This window comes from Sebastes umbrosus, chromosome 14 (genome assembly GCF_015220745.1).
Source record: "Sebastes umbrosus isolate fSebUmb1 chromosome 14, fSebUmb1.pri, whole genome shotgun sequence".
Lineage (NCBI taxonomy): Eukaryota > Metazoa > Chordata > Actinopteri > Perciformes > Sebastidae > Sebastes > Sebastes umbrosus.
In genome coordinates, this window is record NC_051282.1 from 27101691 (window position 1) to 27124045 (window position 22355).

The following is a 22355-nucleotide window of genomic DNA, read 5'->3' on the forward strand; positions in this document are numbered from 1 at the left end:
AAATAAGTGCATAAAATAAATGAAATACATTTGCGTCGTTACTGTTGTGCAGCAACATTTTAGCCACATGACTTTTGGAAGAAAAAAAGATGGATTTTTCATCCTTTTTTTTGCATTATATAAGAATAGTGACATATTTAACTGTCAGGAACCCATACTGGCCAATCTCAAGCACTCAGATAATAATTCTAATGGGTAGACTGGTTTATATTGGTCTTGCTTACCTTCTACACATAAACAGACATTTTATATCTACATCAAATATGTTTTGAAATTTTGTGATCAGACCAACTTTCTTCATAACTTTATGTTTTTATTTACTTCTAATTTAACTTTTATTTAACCTGGCAAGTCAATTAAGAACAAATTCTTATTCTTATTAACACTTTGGAGTTCCCTTCCTGAAAATGGTCTCATATTTTATGACTTATATATAAGTCTATATATAAAATCAGAGAGAGCTTAATATGGCCTATAAATTAATTAAAGAATATTTTGCGTATTGTATAATATTATGGTTTATAGTTCGGCTTATAAGTTGATCACTCAGTAAAGTAAAAAAAAAAAAAAAGTATTTTTATTGTGCATTATTCTTTGTTTATGTTATAAATAAGACCTTAATCTATAATTTAAGACATTTGTTATAAATATTTCTGAAATATAAATGAATTACTGATATAATTATACTTATCAAAATATAAATTTGTTATCAATCCAGAATACCAATTAATTACTTATGATATATCTTAATTACAATACCAATTCATTACTTACATATTTAACTTAATCATATTGACTATTTGTCATCTTTTCTTATATGTGCAAATTATTATTTATAATAAAAAATAAACAATTCTATAACCTGTCATTTTTTTTCTTAACTTAGTATCAGTTTGTTAACACTTCAGTCTGTTTTAGTGATTATTATCATGAAAAGAAGCAGAAGCTGCAGTTTGACCTCCCTGCCAGTAGAGGTCAGTATTAAAGATGACGTCATCCACCTGGTTCCTCTTGAATCCTGCAGCTCTGTCGACGCTTCTTTGAACTTTGACCCTTTAATAACCTTCGCTGGTTACATGTGAGCAAACAGAAGAAGCTGTAACACTCTGTCCCGAGGACCTGCATCACATCAGAACATTAGAACATGGTAAGAACACATGCTGTAGTGGTCGTGTGGATGTTAATGTGTGTCCTTGTCGCAGTGTGTTTCTCCAGCAGGTAACAGTTACATAAGAGAGCTGTGTGCTCCTCACTGGGACATTAGTCATGTGATTTAATGTGCAGAAATGTGAGTGAATTCATGTCTAAGCAGGCTGGAGGCTCGTTTAAAGACTGTCACAGTGTTAACAGCTGGGATGAAGCTGCTTCTAACACCAGCACCTGCAGACACTTAACACTGTCTCAACATGACATCAGCTGACCTGATGTCTCTGGACTGATGTCTGACTCTGTAATGTCACTAAATGAGGACTACTGACTGACATTCTCTCTCTTCTGGCTCCTATGACTGTCAATGTGAAGATACTTTGTGCTTTTTGTGATTAATCTTTGCATATGTTAAGTTGTGCTTCTTTTCCTCTGCAGGCTAGATATCTGGCTCAGATCATTGTGATGGGAGCTCAGGTGGTGGGAAGGGCCTTTGCTCGGGCTTTACAGCAAGAATTTGCAGGTATGATGATCCATATATGTATATGCAACTATACTTTTTTGAAATGCTAAGACACAAAAGCTGGTAGACCTACTTGTGGAACAATTATTGAAACTGATCTATTGACCAGGTATGAAAAAACAATAAGCACATTGTATGTCTGCTTTACACTGTTTGATATTCTAAAACACATTTTTTTGCAAATAACTACATACAGTAATGTACATTAGATCCATCATTCAAAACTAAAAGCCTTGTTTGCTAAACACTGCCACTGAACTACCACACTCTATCAATCATCTTCACCCAGAATGCACCTGTGAAAACACCTGTAACCAATTAGATCACCTAGTAATCAGAGCTTGAACACTATTACAGTTTTTCTCAATTGTTTACACACAAATACTGGTACTTGACACACAATGACCACAACATGTAACTCATGCACCAACCCCCTGAACCAATTCTGCTAAACTACAAGCACAATTCCTGCTTTACACTCAAATTGCAGTTCTAAAACACACTTTTTTCAAAACACTACACACAATTCTCTGCATTTGGCACAATTTTCATGAAGAAAATCTCGTTTTCACAAGGAACACACTGTCATTCAAAATTCTAAAGTCAATTGCCCTACTATGCACACTGACTCATCACATGGGCAAACACCTGTCACACAGTGTTACAATTAGCAATCAGAGCTTTAGCATAAAAGGGCAAACATTGCTTGTGATGTGGATGAGGTGCTGTGGCCAGACCGAAACAGAAGAGAGGATGCAGCATAGTTTTTTTTACTGTAACTGTATACAGTAAATTCTTCTGTTGTTTTGTATGTAGACCACTGTATGTGCAACTTTGTGTTGGTTGGGATGTTCACTGTGTACATTGTTTTTGTGGGGAAAATAAAATATATTTGTTACCGTGTATTTATGTGTTCTGAGTATAAAAACAATATTCTAAAATATTTTACAACACACTTATGTATGTACTGTCTGTAGTAAGTGTAACACTGAACAAAAAAAAGACCTGAGTCATTATGATGAATGGAGGAGAAGTGTTTCCATTCATCATAGTGTTTTACATTGAGCACATCAGTGTTCAACTGGTTCTTATAAATGTCTATTCATATGATGGTGTGTGTGTGTCATTTGAAAACAAAATACCATTTTGAGAAGAAATAACATTGTTTTGAATGTAAAGTTTCATTTTGCAGGAGAATTGAGGGGTTTTGCCCATTGTGTGTGTGTTTTTTTATTTGTGTGTAGAATTCTGAGAGTATGAGGCATGCTTTCAGAAAATGTGTGTAAACAATCGAGAAAAACTGTAATAGCATTCAGGTTTGCTTTTTGGTGTGCACAACAATGGAGGCCACTTTTGGAGAGACAGTTAGAGGATTTATGAGTATTGAGAATAAACACATTTGTTTCCCCTATTGCATTTGTGTTAATAATATATATTTAAAGCACACTACAAATGAAAATGCCCAAAAACTAAAGATAATGGTGTTTTATACTTCACACATCAGTGTGGCATGTGGAAAGAGTAATTTATTTTTGGTTTGTTTGTAAAGTTGTGATGCAAAAAAACATTTTTAGAAGAATTGATACAGTTTTGAATGAAGCTTTTGCAAGAGATGTAAGATATTTGTGTGTATAAGTTTTTTGTAAATGTGTTATGTAAAATTACTGCAGAGACAAATTGATGATTCATAAATCGGACAATTGACAGACAATAGTTTGGTTAATTTGTTTATCAAGCAAAAAAGCCAAATATTTATTTTCTCTGTTTGACATAATTTGTAAATTGAATATATCTTGAAGATTTGAGTGTTGTGTGTAGAAATCATTTGAAGACAAAAACAAACCTGATAAAATATTATTTTTTGTGGTCACATTCATGTTGTCTACTGAAATGAATTTGTGTTGTGTTTTCTCTCGCAGCCAGTCAAGCAGCAGCGCAGGCCAGAAACAGTGCAGGTCAGCACTCTGCTGCAGCGTCTAGCATCACCGGGATGACTCTGCAAGAGGCGCAGCAGATCCTCAATGTGTCCACGCTCACTCCTGAGGAGATTCAGAAGGTACAAAAACACAATCTCTCTTTCTCTTAAATAATCTCAAAATAAAGGTTTTCCACCCCGGTCAGAATTTACTCCAGCACATCCATGAAGCACGCCACTACCTCCGTGGTGGCTGTCGTGCTACCCTACCAGCTTCTTAAAGTTACTGTTTCGTTCTCTTTGGCGATAAGCGAAAAACACACCTGTACTTCAGGTGTGTTTTTGGATCTCACTTCCCAGAGAGCGCCACTTGTGATTTTTCCCGGGAATGTCACCACAGACATTCATTTTGCGATACTGCAAAATGCAGTACTATCATCAGAGGGCCATAGGCTCAACCACCATTGTCACCCCATTTAGCGATAGAAGCCATCCCTCAATATTATCCGGCGGCGGTCCACGCTTCGGTACCACAGCAGCCGGCCATTAGTTCGGCCAACGCATTAACTGGAACTCCAAGCGACCTCCGGACAGAGTTTGAGTCTACGTCAACACCCGTATCAAAACATCAGTCGTACAAAGCCCAAAGCCAACGATGATGATGATGTAGGTGAGCTGTTCCAATTTTATTACCATAGCAGTAAAGGCGTAGGGGTTGACTTACATGTTGTTGTAAGTAACATACTGTATGCCAGTAGATCAGTTTGGTTTTGATCAGCATCTTGATAAATGCTTGAAAATGATTTTTTGCTCCTCAAAATCTCCCTTTTTGTGATGAAACACTCGCCCCTTTGGACTTAAATTGGCGTGGTCATAAAATATTGTTAGTTGGTTATATCTTTACAAGATGATGACTGAACACACTGATTCTGTGTATCAGAGCTGCAAAGAACATATTGAAGAATTTGCATCTCTGTGAGTTAAAGCCTCTGAACACCCACACAGGTGTTTCAGTTAATCTGTCTGATTAGACTTCTGCTCAGGACAGTGTGGGCGTCTATTGATTGACATCTTCCTCAGTCTCCTCTTAGCTTTGTTGCACCTGTTAGGGCGGGACAAATTACACCTTTATCGTTCTTATTGGTAGATGATTTGTGATCTTATAGATTCCCATCAAAGCTCCGGCCCACCTGAAAAACACCTATGTGGGTGTTCACAGTTTTAATAAACATGGTTTCTTTTACATGACCATTAATGAATATTATCAACATGTTTCTTTACATTCTGCTGCAACAATGATCAGAAAATGTGTCAATGAGTGTCTTTGCTGCTGTTCTGAAAAAAATCGTGTTTCTCTTCCAGAACTACGAGCACCTTTTTAAAGCCAATGACAAAGAAGTGGGCGGCTCATTTTACATACAATCAAAAGTAAGTATTCTGTTTCTTGGAATGCTACACAATGACTTTCAGATGTGTTGTAGAGAATATCACTTTATTGCCCACTAAAGTAATTATTTGCTCACCAAAATACAAAAACAGCACAAGAACATATAAAACAAATATGGTATCAGGTAACCATCAGACTGAGTATTATAATACATAGCTTAAAGGAATAGTTTGAGTGTTTTGAAGTGGGGTTGTATGAGGTACTTATCTATAATCACTGTATTACCTACAGTAGATGATGGTCGGCACAACCCCAGTCTGGAGAAACAGACAGGAGTTACCGCACAGAAGCAAAGCAATGTACTGCTGTGGACGGGGCCGGCAGCAAAACATATTTTAGCCACCTAAAAGAAAGACTCACCTAAAAAAAATCAATATCAGTTTCAGTGTACATTATATTTAGAATATTTTCACCGCTTTACCTTGCCGTCAGACAGCCCCTTTCCAACGGGGAACTGAAGCCGTTGTGTCTTTCTATGCTGTCGCCAAAATTCACTAGGCTCCATTGGAGAAAAAAAACAAACCAGTAATTATACCACGCAGAACACACACAACTAAGCAACAAAGACAGCAGGAGACCAGCAACTCCTGTGTTCTGATAGGTAAAATTACTGTTTTTTCAATGGAGTCTGGTGGCTTTGCATATACAGATGTTACGGTTTTAGTTCCTCGTTGGAAAGGGCTGTCTGACCTCTTGTCCTGGCAGTATACAAATCACTCGGCTTTGTCAGCAGTTACCTTATTTACTACTCTAACAAGTTTACCTCTCAGCCTGCAGTCCAGGAAACCAAACCATCATAAGACGGTTGAATGTTGGCACAATCTCAAAGACAGTTTTGTGAACTATGTTTAAGACTGACCGACTCTCTGAGTCTCTTAAGAAGATGAAGCCATTGATGCCGTTCATTCAACAAATATGTCTTTAGTATTTTTAGCATGGCAATGGAGGGCTGTGAGATAATGACAACTTTTTTCAGTTTCAACAAGTTGTCTTTGTGGCTGTGTTGAATTTAAATTATGACTCTTTGTGTGCGTGTGTGTGTGGGAGGAATTCATTCACTCTTTGAACTGTGTCGTGTTTGAAATGTTACTGATTTTATCTCCCACTAATACCTGCTCTGAGTGACCCATGGTGTCATTTGGTTAATTTAAGTGTCTTCTCTTTCTCTCATTATTATCATTATTGTTTGTGTGCAGGTGGTGCGGGCTAAAGAGCGTCTAGATGAGGAACTAACTATTGAGACACAACAACAACAACAACAAAAGTCGCGGCAGGACACGGAAACATGAAGTCTGAAATTATGCTCGCCCCGTCTTTCCTCTCCCCATCCTCTGTAAATTATAACCCAATAAAAGTCTTCTCTTTTTCTCTACTCCCGACTTTGTGGCATTTTGTGGGCGATGGGTGTTATTTTAAGACCGGGAAGCACAAACAATAAAATATGGTCTTATTGTTCTTTTTTTATGTCAAATGTTATATACTGAATGGTTTACAATGATCTAACACAGAAATACTTTTATACATGTCAGTTTCAGCTACTGTTCTGTCAGTGTTGAAATGTAACTAAGTACATTTACTCAAATACTGTACTTAAGTACAATTATGAGGTATGAGTATTTACATTTAATGTTACTTTATACTTTTACTACTCCATTTTTAAAGCAAATATTTATAAATGTATTAAATATATTTTTACTACATTTATTTGACAGCTTTAGTTACTTTGCAAATTCCCATTAATAGAAAATTTAAAAATAAATCAACCAGCTGCAACATTAAGGTGATATACACATGAATGCATCACTAATTATAATTCAATAATATATATTATGCCGAAATGGGCCCTTCTGCATAATGAGTATTTTTTGAAGGCAGGAATTTTACTTGTAACTAAGTATTTTTATACTAATATTGCTACTTTTATTAATGTAAAAGGTCTTAATACTTCCTCCACCACTGCTGTTTTTATTCCGGTGCACATCTTGATCATTATGTATATGTACATTTCCATAATGTGTGTAATTTTATTGTATATTTGAAACAGAAAATGAATACACAAGTTGTATCAAATACAACTTTATTAAACATTTTTTTCTTTTCATTGACATTATTATCAATATCGTAATAAAATTCCTCTAAAACAGGAGAACACCGCTATGTTGTACCAATTGGAGACTTTTACAACTCTAAAATTCTGCATGTTCAACCACAGAACATGATGCCAGGAAAAATATATTTTCATATAATCATTTTTTTTTTCATATAGTGTATAACTTCTATATTTTACCTATAATAAAAAGGCACTTGGAAAAAAAATTAAAATACTGACAATATCTCACAAATGTGCAAAAAACATAACTTGGAACAGGCCTTGCGTGGCCTTAGTCTTATCATTAACCCTTTGTGCAACACTGTGGCACTTCAGTCAATGGCACCCCTTTTACAATGACACTGACCTAGCTAGCTAACACAAATTTTATGCCCCTGGATTTCAGTTCCACCTTTCATAACAGTTAAGTGAGGGTTAAAATCTCCAGGAGCAAAGTACCGCTTTTTATCAAAGACATCAAATTCAGACATTTTAGCAACTGAGGATGAATTTTTTTTACAATTATTCTTGGTTCTCAAAACAACTGATGAGTAACGCTGTACACTGAGAAAGGATGTGGCAGCATCCCCGTATCTACACACGCTATGAGGGGGGAACAAAAGTGCAGTTTATTACAGACTGAGCTCAAAGGGTTAATGGATCATACAGCTTATTTGATATTTTGGAAAAAAGAAAAAAAAAATCGATGTGGACCCCGGGAGGATCCGTGTCATATTGTTCAGCTTTCTGCCGCCTCTTTTCTCTCTCTGTCCCTGGCTTCGACCTGCAGAGGAGAGACAGACAAGACAGGGAGGAGGAGAGCCGCCGCCGCATCTGTGGGTTTCACTGTTGCCACGGAAACCGTGTCTAGCCTACTTAACACCTGTTTCTGATGACATCACATGGCAGGATTGTCCACTCACAATGAGAGATTCACTTCAATGCCCAGCCTGAACCCAGAGACAGGCTGAGAGATATAATGATGACTAAGAACCACTGAGGCAGAAACTCAGGTACGCCTGTTAATCTCAGCTGTGAATCCTCGCCGGCCCCGTAGGAGGTCCGACACAGAGCTCGCACCCCAGACAAGGGAGGGTTATATATTTGTTTTTGTTTACTGTGAATGTGGCTTGTTAGTCTGCCTGTTTTCTCCATCTCTGGTGAAACGCTTTGTGGCCGGGAGGTGGGGGAGTTGAGCCTTTTGGGTTTAATCTATAAAAAAAAAAAAAGAAGCCGAGGGCAGACAGAGTTCAGTGGCCTAGTTTTCTGCAGGCTGGTATGCCTGTGAGTCGCTGCCACATTGGGCACAGCGCAGCCAGTGACTTCAGAGCCGAGAGGGCCGTTCGCTGGGTAGGTGACCAGATGGAGGGCGGCTGCATGGCGCAGCTCTCCTCTGCCTCTTTTTCCCCTCTGCTGGCACACACAGCCTCTCCCCTCATCTCTCCCTTTCCCCTTGTCCATTCATTCACTCATTCAGCCAGTCCTGTCTCTCTCTCTCTCTTTGCTCTCACGCTTTAGCAGCGCTGCCCGCCATTTCACAGCCGGATGCTATTTCTCTGTGGTTTATCTGGCGGTGGAAAATTAAAAGAACAAAGGAAGCAGAGTTTGCAAATCTAATTTAGCCCCGAAGATAATGTTGTTAGGACACTTAATATTTGTACACCAATGTGATTGTCATGGAGGAATGTGATATCATTTGGTCCACTAGATATATATATTTTTCCTATTCCCCCCACTAGAGCAGTGGTCTCCAACCTTTTTGGCTTAAAATGAAGCATCATCTGAACGTAATCACAGTTTGTGGCCTCAGTTTGGACGTATTGTTGTGAGCATTTCAACCAAAAGAGTGATTTCTCCTTCCCACATTGTTTCATAACCACATTCAGTATTTCCCAAGAGGACTAATGGAACGTGTCCACAGCCTCCGAGGTCTCGGCTACTTTAGGGCAAATCAGGGGCGCCCGGCACAACTCGCAGCCTCTGGAAACTCCCGAGAAACTTTTAAACTAAACATCGTCGATCCAAAATAAAGGCAGATTCAGCAACTGCGTGGCTTATTTTTCGCATAAAATGTTTTCAGAAATATATTTCGGTGAACTCTTTTCGAAGAAAGTTTCCAAATGAGCCACCATGTTGGTTCCGGTTTGAAAGCTGGGAGCAGCAGCCCACGAGTGAGAGCGTTCGTCCAATCAGGTGCCTAGTTCCTTTCGTTTAATGGCAGCGCATTAAGTGTTCAATGCTGGGAAGCGAGGCGACAATGTAACATGCCAGCCCGTTCTCATTCCCAGGGCGTCAAATACCAACGCCTTGTAACAGCCATCGGCGTTCGATACTGCCGCAAAAGGCAGCCCCTTAACGCCGGTATACGACGCACCAGGCTTTCCATGAACTACAACGTAAACCCATCCGCCGTCAACGGGCGGGAGGGGAGTCGGATGTGTCCAACAACACAAGGCTCAAAGGCATCCAAGAGACCACTGTTCTTGTCCCGCTTTACAATCAGCTGATCGTTCGTTTCCGGTTTTCACATTTTCACTTTACAAACTTGTAGTTTTAAGTCTAACTATATTGTTTTTTTTACTAAACCTAACTAAGTGGTTTTGTTGCCTAATTGTAAGCAAGTGTTTTAGTTGAATTCACGACATTAATCACGTGTTTACATGCGACCGAAAAGTGACGCCGAGAGGTCTGAGAAAGCGTCAGTATGTGACGAGTTGAGATGAGAACGTGTTGAAGTTAACATTTGCTGATTAGCTCAACTAAACACAAAGTACACCTGGGGGTTGTCAGTGTCATTAGTTTTGCGGGTATTTGGTCATAAACCAAAGTGTTGGACAAACAGAAATTTTGACCCGATGACGGCGCAAGATGGAAAGTTAAGGGATCGCTTAAGATATTACAATTAATCCAGCGGGGAACATGAATGTGTGTACCCAAGTTCAATGAATAGTTGTTGAGACATTTCATTTCAAACCATAAATGTCAACCTCATGGTGGCACGATGAAAAGTCCTCTGGGAAACATGAATAAACAAGATTTTATGGCAATCCATCCAGTAGTTGTTGAGATATTTCAGTCTGGACGCCATCCACTGAGCCACATCGCTAGTGTCGCTATAAAGCAAAACATACTAGAGAAAAGTGAAAAAATGAACCAAATTTTGTGTAAAAGGAAAAATGTGTTCTTTCATATATCAATGTAGTCATCAGGTGACCCTTTAGATTCATCCCAAACCCCCCAGGTTGGGAACCACTGCTCTAGAAGACCCCCCCCACACACACCTCTCCCTCTTGTCTTCTCCTCAACCCCTCAAAACGCTCGGCGGCAGAAAGCTGAGCTGAGAGCAGCCGTCGCAGAACACAGGAAGCAACTTCAACATCAGAAAAAAATGTCTCGTCTGAACAACAGCAAAAAAAACAATAAGAAAAAAACAGCAATAACAGATTATTTCTAAGACTGGGCGAGTGGAAAAGTAAGACCACCAACATATAAGCAGAGAGAGGAGGGTAGTAGTGTGCGGCAGTCTGTTGTGTTGTGACGATCCTCTCCTGCTCCCTATAGCTCTCCGCTGTGGAGTCAACATCATACATGCATTAACGCTAAGCAGGACTCCACAACAGGATAAACCCCCTGCAGAAAAATAGTTTTAAAGATCCATCACTTGGCAGTAACATTTCATAAAACATGTAAGGAATATAGTATGTGTGGTAAGTGCGTGTTGACTGCTTTATCGAACCATGAGAAAAGTTTTCCCAGACGTCAAATGAGTCTTTTTTTTCTGCCCCTTTGGACAGCGTAAAATGAGGCAGTTTGCAATAGTGTGGCTTCCTAGTCAGTCCAGCTGTATGTGGCATCGAGTGCATCACACCCCCCTCTGCGGCACAATACATACATTTCCCCCTCTCCAGGTATTTTTGGCACAGCATGGGACGTGTTGAACTTGGGACAAAACTTCAACCGACAAGGCTAAGTTGGGCTTCGACTGGACGACCACCTGCTTTTCGCAGCTGGTTTTGGGTCGGGTCGCTTTTTTAAAAAACAAGACACTAGTGTTTATCACCACAGTGGCCCTTTCATAACACAAACTGGCCATGTTGATTCAATTACAGGAAAAGCAGCTGGACAATCCAGAAGTTAAAAACAGTGCGAGTAGTGTAAGTGGAAAGCGGGATTGTTGTGTGTATCGTGTCCAACCAGAGGGGGGAGCCAGACACACCGGTGCCTTTTTCAATTTGTGTAAAAGAGGAAGTGATGATTGGTCATCTTGTCAGGTGATGCAACACCGTTTGTCTGTAAAGTCCTCAGTTAGCTCTGTGCCCTTAAAAAGCCCCTAGTCTGGCACACATTCTGGTGGCTGTTTCCATGTTGGTCACCCTCCCCAAAACTGGGGACAGATTGTCAAAAAGTGCTCCCTCCCAGTTTGTGCTACACTGGGGGGGAGCTGAGAAGGTTTAGCAGCAGTTTTTGAGGTTTCAATATCAGTTGACACTATTAATAAGTGCTGTGTTTAATTGAACTCAGAGCTGAAACTGCAAATCCAAGACAGTTTGAGTTCACTTGCTTTGGGTTTTTTTTGCAAGCCTGTCTGAAGCATATTAATCACAGCAGCCTATGAAAAATAGGTTGTGTAACTTTAAAAATGAAGAATCGTCCTATCGCGTGCACATTTGCCTTTACTGTGAGAGCGTCGTTCAGTTTCGTGGTGCATCTTATCTCACTGCTAAGCTGGAGGCACGCTGTCTGATGATATAAATACTAATCAATGAATCAGGACTTTTGTGAGAACACAGAGCACTAAGACTGTCAGGGAATGAGTAAAGTACAAAATAAGACAGCAAAGATAGAGCCTGTTGTCAGGCCTTGTGATAGAAATACAGTCAATACTGTTCCTGAACAGAGTTCTTGGGCCTCAAGTTTCCCGTCAATACAAGAGGCTTGCGTTGTATTTCTTGTGAGGTGTAGTGTTATCTATAGTTTTGTTGATTGGTGGTATAGTTTTCTCTGAAATGCATTGCCTGGATTTGATTGTGCGAGCCAATCCCCATCACCTTTGACCGCCCCGTACCCTCACTATGGCGTCCACCCTCCCGTCCCGACCCCCTGAGCTCTTCTGGAATGTGTGTGTGTGTGTATCAGTTGACCACAGCTGGCTTGAGCACCACGGTGCCTGGGGGGATGACCACCCAGGACAGGGGATCATGGGATCCCGTGGAGAGGTTCAGGACCCTCCCAGTCACCTCGTTCTCCGCCTCCTCCCCCCGGCCCCTCTTGGCCTGCTGGCTCTGGACCCTGCGGTCAGACGAGGCCCCCAGCACGGGCATCATGGACAGGCCCAGGGCCGAGGAGGGGAACCCCTGGGAGAGCAGATGGGATTTGGCGAGTCCCAGCGTGGAGCCGTTGAAGGACAGGATGCCTGGAGGTGAGCCGGGGCAACCGAGCGTGCTGAGGTCCAGGGGCCGGGGACTGAGGGGGGACAGGGCGCCACCCAGACCCTGCAGAGCGTGGCCTCCCAGGAGAGCAGCCGCCGCCCCCGGGATGATAATGTGGGCCGCGCTCACGTAAGACAGCTCTGAATCCTTCCCGGCTTCGCCATGGAGTACGCCGCTTTGACTCCCCCTCAGCAGGGAGCCCACGCCACCCGGGGAGCCCTGCTCCTGAAGCACAAAGTGGCCGTGGGCCTTGATGTGCTTGCGGAGGGAGCTGGGGTCTGTGTAGCGCTTCAGGCAGCCCACCATCTTGCAGTAGTAGGGCTTGTCCACGTAGTGTGTGCGCGTGTGCTTGAAGCGGTCGCTGGAGTTGGAGTAGCGCTTGTTGCAACCCTCGTAAGGACAGATGTAGGGCTTTTCACCTGCAGCGAGGAGAAGTGATCCAGATTTTTGAGAATGCATTGACAGACAAAATCTTAACTTAGACGTACTGCGTACGGCTCTACCACTGACCTGTGTGTGACCGGTTGTGTATCTTGAGGTTCTCCAGGCGTGAGAAGCTCTTGTTGCAGGTGGGACAGCGATGGGGCTTCTCGTTAGTGTGAGTGCGGATGTGGATGAGCATCTTGTACCTGCAGCCACACAAAAACAAAATAAGTTCCTCTTGAATCCTCCCCTAATATGTACACTTAATAAGTCATGTGGGCCACATTTGCTTGCAGTGTGGACGTAGCCTTTCCAGAGTGTATGATCTTCTCACCGAGCATTGAAACCCCTCCCTTTGCGAGCGCAGCCCTCCCAGTGGCAGCAGTACCCAGACTCCTTCTCAGGCTTGACGTGGAAGTCGTTGACGTGGTCCACCAGGTCTTGCAGGGAGTCAAAGAGCAGATGGCACTAGAGGAGCGAAAACATTTCAAATGAAGTGTGATGATAAAGCTATTTTGAGCTGATCCTAGTTTAGGATCATGAAATGTTTTTTTTCTCTTCTACTTTCTGAGTCTTATTACCTTCTTCCAGTGGCAGGCCAGTTGTTCATCCGCCGAGAGGTCAGGAGAGGCTCTCTTGTCGCTCGTCTGGCCAATGAACATGGAGGATGGCAGGTGGAGTCCCGCACCGGCTCCGATTGGCACAAAGAACTGAAAGGCCTGTGAGATGTGAGAGTGCTGGTAAACAAACAAGGGTTCAATCAATCTACTGCACAGGTTTAGCTTTAGTTCAAGTGTAATGTGATGTGCTTTAAGGAAATACAGCTGGCCCTAAAAAAAATTGTTTTAACGCCACTAATGTCTTTAACGCATTAATGCAATCGATCTTTCGGAGGTTGTAGCCGGCTCAGTTTTAAAGCTAGAGTGAAAATACTGGCATCATATGAAACTAAAAAACCTAAGGACTCCACTGCGAGGCGAGGAAAAACTGGCCTGGCCATTTTCAGAGGGGTCCCTTGACCTCTGACCTCAAGATATGTGAATGAAAATGGGTTCTATGGGTACCTACGAGTCTCCCCTTTACTGTTGTTGCCTGTTGGGCTTGAGTTTGTCATGTTATGATTTGAGCATATTTTTTATGCTAATTGCAGTACCTGTGAGGGTTTCTGGATAATATTTGTCATTGTTTTGTGTTGTTAACTGATTTCCAATAATAGATATATACATACATCTGCATAAAGCAGCATATTTATCCAATCCCATGTTGATAAGAGCATTAAATACTTGACAAATCTCCCTTTAAGGTACATTTTGAACAGAATTTTTTTTTGCAATTAACTATGGACAATCATGATTAATCGTGATTAATTATTTGAATCAATTGACAGCCATACTCAAGGTGCTTTGCATATAGAGAAGGTCTACACTGTACTCTGTAATTTAGAGACCCATCAAGAGATCCCCCATGACAGTGGCAAGAAAAAACTACTCTGTATCTGGTAGAAACCTTGGGCAGAAGCAGCCTCTGGGTGGGTGGCCATCTGCCTCCACCGGTAACCGGTAGCTTTCGTTCATGCTCACTGTGGTGGGAGAAAATACAGCTTGATGTGATAAAAAAGATTGTATACCTGGTGACTGTCTAAAGCTGCCTGTGTAGCCGGTGGTATGATGCTCTGATAGCACTTGCCTACGTGGTGTGATTGAGAATAGACCATCAGCTGGATGACAGAAACAGGTAGTGATGGCTCCACTTGATAGAGACAAACATCTTTCTTTTTTGTCAATGGAGTACAGAACTGCTGATCTCTTCCTTCAAAAAAAATCCACTCCACTTTTGCTCTTGTAGTCTCCCGCTGCGTGCTAACCTCCCTACATCCCCGAGCTCGGCATGAGAGCTGCAAGATTCACTGAACCTCAGCTGGGGCTCAAAGAGCTAATGCACCGGCTCTCACACACAGAGTAACTCAGCTCAAGCAGAAAACAGAGAGGAGTCTTGAAGAAAAATAAGGGACGCGTAAGTCCGATAGCAGAGAAGCACGGAGAGAATAAGTGTGCAAACGATCACAGTCCTGCGGCTGCCTCGTCGTATCTTATCTTCAGCTATGTCAGAAATGCGTATGTGACAAATTTAATAAAACGAGACGTATTCTCTGCAGAGCTCTGCCTCTGCATGCAAACTATGTGAGCTGCTTTGTGGGATGCTGTAGGGGAGAGGACATGCGAGCAGCTGCTCTTCTATAGGAAGAGCTTATTTTTGCGTGTGAGAGAGAGAGAGTAAGTGGGGACAGAAAGCATCCAATCTGCATCCACTTGGCCTCAGTAAAGTGTAGAGTGGGTGTAATGGTGGAGTCGGGGGCTATCTGGGACTCAGTTGGACGTGGGACGGCTGAATGGTCCCAGCCAGCGTGTCTCAATTCAATTGGGAGTGAATTGAATTAGGTGGCGTGAGGTCTGCGTGGCTGTACCTTGTCTTAAATTCAATTATACATGTACACGCATGCACACAGGCACACACACGTCATGCCAGTGGGGCCATGGAGTGCAAGCTGCGCAGACAGAGGCACTTGTTGGGGACACAAGAGGTGTTTGATAAGAGCTAACCCCCCTCCCCCTCTCTCTCAAATACACACACACTAACAAGCCTCCCACCCCTCGCATAGCCTGATTCCCTTATGGAGAGTGTGACAAGACCCGATGTTGTTGCTGACAGTCACTCTCTGTTGGCCACTAACTACTGCGTTGAAAGACGTGTTTTATTCTATCAACAACTCAGAGGTGAACTAAGTGGGGAAACAATAGAGGCAGTGGAGGCAAAACAGAAGCTGAAGTGATACACCTGTACTGGTGTGTAGGTCTGTATGTGTCAGACCTGGTATTAACATGCATCCTCAGTAATCTGACCACAAGTGGACAGCTCTAATTACAGGTGTGAATGACCTCAAGACGCATTGAGATCCGATCGCTCAGACCACATTTAGAGGTGGTCTGGACCACATATGGACACATTCTTTTAGTAGTGTGTGTATGCGAATGTGTCCTGGGCCACATTGAAGGACCGCCTTCTCAACTGACGTCCCGCTGGGATCCGTGGAGTCTCTGCGCTCCTCATGTGAATAAAATAAATAAATAAAATTTACCCAAATTCAAGAATATGTAGGATATCACTACTGACATTCCTGTAATATTACATCACAACGTCTGCTGTATTAGCCGTGTGTTTACTGCAGTACGTGTTTATTTGCATATAGAGCGGGGAAGTGAGATCGGATCACAAGTGGTCACTGGAGACGCATTATGATGCAAGGTGTGAACAGATGTACTTAGAGCTGTCCAGTATGTTTAGTCCTACTCACCCCTGAGGGGATGTAGTTGCCGTTGGTCATTTCTGGAGAGCTGGGGGTGTGGCGGGAGGAGGGCGACATGCTCAGGTCCACCGCAGGGGGGGTGGGGGTGTCTGTCCGATCATGAGGGACCACCTGCACACCTGAGAAAACACACACACACACACACACACACACTTGTTAAGATGGCCTCTCACCTGGGGGGTCTGATATGGGGACTCTAGCAACATGGTTCTCGGGATGGTTGGTCCAGACTTGAATATCCAGAGCTGCTGACATGTCTGTTGACCTACCTGTGTGCGGAGATGCAGGCGAGGCGGGCTCTATGACGGCGGTGCCATCATCCGCCATGCGGAGCATGCGAGCTCGCTTGGGGTGCAGCGGGGATAGCGGGGGCGAGCGCGTACCTCTGTCCCGCCCATTGGCCCGCCGAGGGAGCTTCAGGTCCAGGGGCTCGTCCAGGGACAGCATGACCACGACTCCGCCGACCTCCCACCTGCACAAACAGTCACAGAGGGGCAGAGTCAGGCAGAGTCAGGCCGAGCGGGGCCGACGAAGGATAGTTTTCATACACAATGAAACGCTGCATTCCGTTGTAAAAGTCTCACACCTGCGATATTTCCCACGTGAATGTTGAAAGTATCTCACATTCCACTGGGTAAAGAACACTCTCTGACAATGACCACAATCGTAAACCGAAACACTGAGTAGGCCGAAGAAAAATAAACACACACGTAGAGATCTGAGCAACCCCCCTCCTCTTCCTCCACGCTGACCTTTACTCGCACACTCTTCCTGAGGAATTTCTACAATCCAATCCAGATGGTCACCCTCACCGCCAGCCCCACTTAACCCCACCCCTCAGCCGGCCACCGGCCCTTGCACCCTGTCACATCACCCACCCACCCCTGCCCCCACAGTGTGCACCTTCAGACCCCGTGGACCTTTGAGACCCACCGGCGGCTGCAACCCCCCCGGGTCCCTCAAGTCCAGCTGCACCTTCTCCGTCCGCCTCCTCCCTCCCTCTAAACACACTGACCTCTGGACCCAGCCTGAGGGGTTGTGGGCAGGGCGCTTCATCTCGCTGTCATTGTGAGTTCTAGTTGTAGTCCCTGTGTAGCACCATGAAGTATGGACATTCACACAAGCCACATCCTCTCTGCTTATATGTAAACATGTCTATTCCTCTTCATCCAGCATGCACTGCTTCACACATATAGGCAATGCTAGTACAGTACAGCCGAGCTATCTATTCAACCCAATGTGTTAGGGTTCACTGCTCCTTCTCCCCAGGCTCACACACACACACACACACACACACACACACACACACATACATATTTCCTCAAAGCATTTTTTCCGTCTACACACACAGTTGCAGCAGGGTGTCCTATATTTCTGCTCGAGTTCATGTAGAACAGCTCCCAGTGTGCATGTTGATTCACACACACACACATACGAGTAATTAATCAAACTGTAATTTCAACAAATTCACCCCCTTCTTCCTCCCTCTCTCCCCTCACACACACATACACACACACACACACACGCCGACACACACTCACAGAAGCCACGGTTGGTGGTGAATGGTGGGCTTTGAGAGCGACTGGCCAGGGGCCACATGAGAAACCCTTGTGTCTGGGAGGCACGGAGCAGAGAGGTCACCAGGTTCACCAGCCCAACGAGGGATGGCCACCAGCTCACACACGCACGCACGCACACACACACACACACACACACACACACACACACACACACACACACACACACTCGTACACACAGCTAGAGGGGGTGTAAAGGACTCAATCAGCCATAGATAAGAGGATGATGATACACACACGTACTGATGCAGACAGAGGAACATACTGTATGAACATGCACACAGGGCAGCATTATGGCATTATCACTGAGATCTCTCTGTGTATTAATGCATATATATATACATATATACTGTATATATGCACATATAGAATCCTATAAGGAAGAATTCCCTTTGGATTTTATCTAATTATAGACCACACTTGCAAGCACATGACCCACCGGTCCATCTTGATCTTGACTTAAAGGAACAGTGTGTCACAATTAAGGGGGTCTTAAGAGGTCCTGGAGCTGTTGTGTTCATGTATTTGGTTGTGTTGTCTCACTTTGCAGCATTTCTTGTGCTGTCAAATTGTGAAGTGTGTGTTTTTCATAAGGGGCCAGTGTGTAACAGTTAGGGGGATCTATTAGTAGAAAAGGAATATAATATCATTATAATAAAAGTATGTTTTCTTTAGTGTATCATCACCTGAAAACGAGAATCGTTGTGTTTTTGTGACCTTAGAGTGAGCCGTATACACCGATCAGCCATAACATTGTTATGTTTGTTTATTTGTTTCACACATAGGCCTATAAAACGACAATAAAATACAATTCACATGAAAGAAATGTAAAATATGTGTGAGTGTGTGGTAGAAACCTATAATTGCTTGTATAAGAAACCACGCCGAGAGGACAGTTAAAAATAACTATCATGACAAAAATCACCGGTACATTCTAGATATTAGTGTTCAAAACACTTCACGTATAAAAATATACAGTGTAAAGTGTAGGAGCAAAGTTCAAACAAAACAAAAAAATACAAAGAAGCAGGAACAATTGTCATATTTACAGTTTCTAAGAGCGATCGTTTTTTTTCCAAAAAACATGTTTTTGTCAGCAGAGCATTTTTTTAAGTCTCTTTCTATACACAGACAATGACACAGAGGAATTCATTAGATGGACATTTTCATTCCATAAAATAACTCCACGAAATCTGATAGAAAACTGACCACGGGAGGTTTTATATGACGGAAGATGAAGATTCTCAGCCTGTCTGGTTGGGTAATTATGGAATTGAGAGTTGTTAACAAAATAATATATAAAACTATTAGGTAAATCTGCATCCATATATCTCGCCTTAAAGAAAAATGTACAGGTTTGAAGAATGTTGAAGTCAAATATAGTCAATAACTGTAACTTTAAAAACATTATGCATACGCAACAAACTGAGATTCACTGTGAGTGACACTGACACCTTTCTATCGGAACCAGCGTTAACTTTTTCAGCAGTTTGAGCTCCAGTAGCTCTTCTATTGGATCGGACAACACGGGCCAGCCTTCGCTCTCCACGTGCACCAATGAGCCTCGGGTCTGACCCTGTCGGCGGTTCACCGGTTTTCCTTCCTTGGACCACTTTTGGGTAGGTCCTGACCACTGCAGACCGGGAACATCCCACAAGAGCTGCTCTGACCCAGTCGTCTAGCCATCACAATTGGCCCTTGTCAAAGTCGCTCATATCCTTACGCTTTTTTCTGCTTCCAACACAAAGTCAAAGTTCAAAATGTTCACTAGCTGTCTAATATATCCCCCCCACTGCCAGGTGCCATTGTAACGAGATAATCCATGTTGTCCCCAGAAAAAGTTTAGGAAACACTGCATTAGAGAAACCAAAAACTCTTTCATTGTACCCTTGTGTTTTCACTGGCTCTTTGGGGTGTATATCTGTAATGTTTCCATCATCCTCGACTTTGCTAAATGTATCCATTATACCCTGACGCATGTTAAATGGATTATTTCCATCAATTGAACCCAGGACAATAGTGTAATGATAAAGGAGTGTTACTGGTAGTTGCTCTAATGATCATTTTGACCATAGAGAGTTTGTTATGTGGGCAAACGCTGCCATTAGCTGTGAAAATAAACATCTTTATAGATCAGTCAGAGCGGATATGATCCTCATTTAGAACAAGCTGCGGTTAATACCACATCTCTGTTTCTGTCTCTTTCTCTCTCTGGATCGGGTGCATATGACTAACTTACTGTAACTCCCACCACACAGCCTGCCAAGACTTTTGGCTTTATTGTTTGGCTAAAGTAGCAGAAAATCGCCTGTCATCCACTTTAATCGAGTAAAAGCCCTTACCCTGAGACCGAGAATCAGCTTAACCTTTCCATTAATCCTACTCCTATCAACTGCGGGGACAAACAGAAAACTGGCCTCCCATCAGTGCTGCTGTAATCCACCGTGCTATAAAACACGATGAGAAACAGATATGGATGTTTTTTGAATCCATATAAAATTAGAATATAAATATTTTTGGCACCTCAAATCATGTCATCCCGTAGAGACACTACAGGGGTCTCCACACACACAAAAGCTCCTCTCAGGCGGCGACTTCACGTGCAAACCATTACTAAACCTCCATAATAGACTCTATAGCCAATTCATTACAAATTTGTCCTTTCCCCGACATAATAAAGAGCATTGTTGGTTTCAATCAGCTTGTTGCATGTTGTAGAAGGAGAAAGGGCACTTTGAATTAGCAGTAAGCTGCAACTGAGTATCCGTCTTAGGATGTCATTTATTTAAGTGGTTTTCTTTTTACATTTGTAAATATTTCACTTGTTTCCAATGCAGTGAACTTGATTCCAGCTTTTTACTTACTTAAAGGCAGGGTTGACGATGTTCTCCAGTATACACTATTTGTTGTATTGGTTGAAATGGTCTTTACACCCCGACAGCGATCCATTACTTATGAACTCTGAAAAAGGATCGGAAAAGAGCCGTCATCTGTAGCTGCTGTAATCCTGTAAAAACGTCTACCAATCACTGCCTCGCGGTCCGCCTGGAAAGAACCAATCAGATGCCTCCCTGCTTGTACTCTACCCTTGGCGTGCACCAGCCTGAACTCAAACCGCGTCGCCGCTGCACGTTTGCTGGAGAATGGAAGAGAAAACTCAGCCCTACAGTAGCACTGCCGCGGTTACTTGTCATGAGGCAGCGTCGTCGACCCTATCTTTAAGGAGGTTATGTTATATTTCTACTGACTTGCTCACTTCAACATATTAAATCAGAATCAGAAATCAGAAAAAACATGTAACATGTAAATTATGTACATAATATAAGATTGGTAAGTACTAAAATAATACAAATAATAAAATGAGAATATAAGAAATATGAAATATGTACAAACATTTGCATTAAGATGTGCAATATACAACAGTAAATACAAAATGTTGAGATGTGGGATCTATTAAGTGTATTAAATATAAATGCCAGAATGATATAAATAAGAAATGAATAAGAATATTTCTTGAATGTACAGTGTAAATGTATATTTGATCCTAAACACAATCTATTTACTTATTTATTTATTTAATATGTTGTTGACGTTTGTATGACAATAAAGTAGAATAAATTGTAAATGTCTATCTTAGTTTGAGCGGTTTACGAGTAAATGTTTGTACCGGTATTCGCACGGAACTGACATTGGAGCATGTTCCATGACGAACACAAAACGGCGTTAGTAAGGGCGGCTGGTTAAGTCGGCCGACATCGATGCAGGCTCGCTGTTGGATGGGATTTAAATATGGCGGACCCTCCACGCAAACACGTAAACGCGCAAACGGAGTGGAAGTGGGTAGGGAGAGTTTGTAGGGGCTGGTTTGGAATTGGGCCTGTGTGTCAGCCTTGTGAAAGTCTGGCGACCTGTCCAGGGTGTACCCCGCCTTCGCCCAATGTCAGCTGGGATCGGCTCCAGCACCCCCTGCTACAGATAATGGATGGTTGGAAACCTGAAACGTCCTCAGACACCACCAGGATGAAGGCAAGGTTGCCAAAAATAAAAAGCACGGTGTTCTAGAGAGGAGTTGCATCTTTTCATTTTCATGGACTTGCATGAAAGCTCACTCTGCAGCTCTCTGTGTGCATTCTCAAAGAAACAGAGACGACAACCGAACTCTCTTGCACTTCCGAGAAACTCGGCGGGTCATAAGATATCTACAGGACCCGCTGCAACCCAAAAAGGCAGTCAATACCGCACTAATGTGTTCCCAGTGGAGTCGGGAACAGTGCAGCCTCTGGTGAATCAGACGCCGGAGTTCACCTCAGCCCACCCTCATGGTTATTTCTTAGTGGAGGAATAGCAGGCTGGGAAGTGACTCACAGCGTGTGGATCTTGGACCGAAGTTACGGGTTCTCGACTACATCCTCCAAACAGCCACGGCCGCTGAGAAGGGGGCT

General features: G+C 42.8%; 2 protein-coding genes across 3 annotated transcripts in view; one reads left to right on the plus strand and one right to left on the minus strand.

Annotated features, from left to right (window-relative positions):
- Positions 1 to 996: 996 nt before the first annotated feature.
- pam16 (presequence translocase associated motor 16) lies at positions 997 to 6403 on the plus strand. The gene is made up of 5 exons (XM_037793588.1): positions 997 to 1147; positions 1585 to 1669; positions 3589 to 3725; positions 4947 to 5012; positions 6228 to 6403. The coding sequence occupies exons 1-5, from the start codon at positions 1145 to 1147 to the stop codon at positions 6318 to 6320; spliced, it is 384 nt and encodes a 127-aa protein (XP_037649516.1). The 5' UTR covers positions 997 to 1144; the 3' UTR covers positions 6321 to 6403.
- A 688-nt stretch (positions 6404 to 7091) lies between these two features.
- glis2b (GLIS family zinc finger 2b) overlaps positions 7092 to 22355 on the minus strand; it is a 31814-nt gene continuing 16550 nt past the window's right edge. The window contains exons 2-7 of one of the 2 annotated variants that reach the window (XM_037793572.1): positions 16606 to 16808; positions 16325 to 16455; positions 13554 to 13691; positions 13307 to 13440; positions 13060 to 13178; positions 7092 to 12968 (exon numbers count right to left, since the gene is read on the minus strand). In XM_037793572.1, coding sequence (XP_037649500.1) covers positions 12253 to 12968; positions 13060 to 13178; positions 13307 to 13440; positions 13554 to 13691; positions 16325 to 16455; positions 16606 to 16783 — 1416 coding nt within the window. In that variant the 5' untranslated portion in view covers positions 16784 to 16808 and the 3' untranslated portion in view covers positions 7092 to 12252. Of the gene's footprint in view, positions 12969 to 13059; positions 13179 to 13306; positions 13441 to 13553; positions 13710 to 16324; positions 16456 to 16605; positions 16809 to 22355 lie in introns of both variants that reach the window. The other variant, XM_037793571.1, reaches the window with a different exon arrangement.

Excerpts from the sequence above, each read along its gene's own strand:
- pam16 (XM_037793588.1), top strand. Across the intron at positions 1,670-3,588 it reads TTTACAGCAAGAATTTGCAG|CCAGTCAAGCAGCAGCGCAG; the intron begins GTATGATGATCC and ends TTTCTCTCGCAG. Across the intron at positions 5,013-6,227 it reads CATTTTACATACAATCAAAA|GTGGTGCGGGCTAAAGAGCG; the intron begins GTAAGTATTCTG and ends GTTTGTGTGCAG.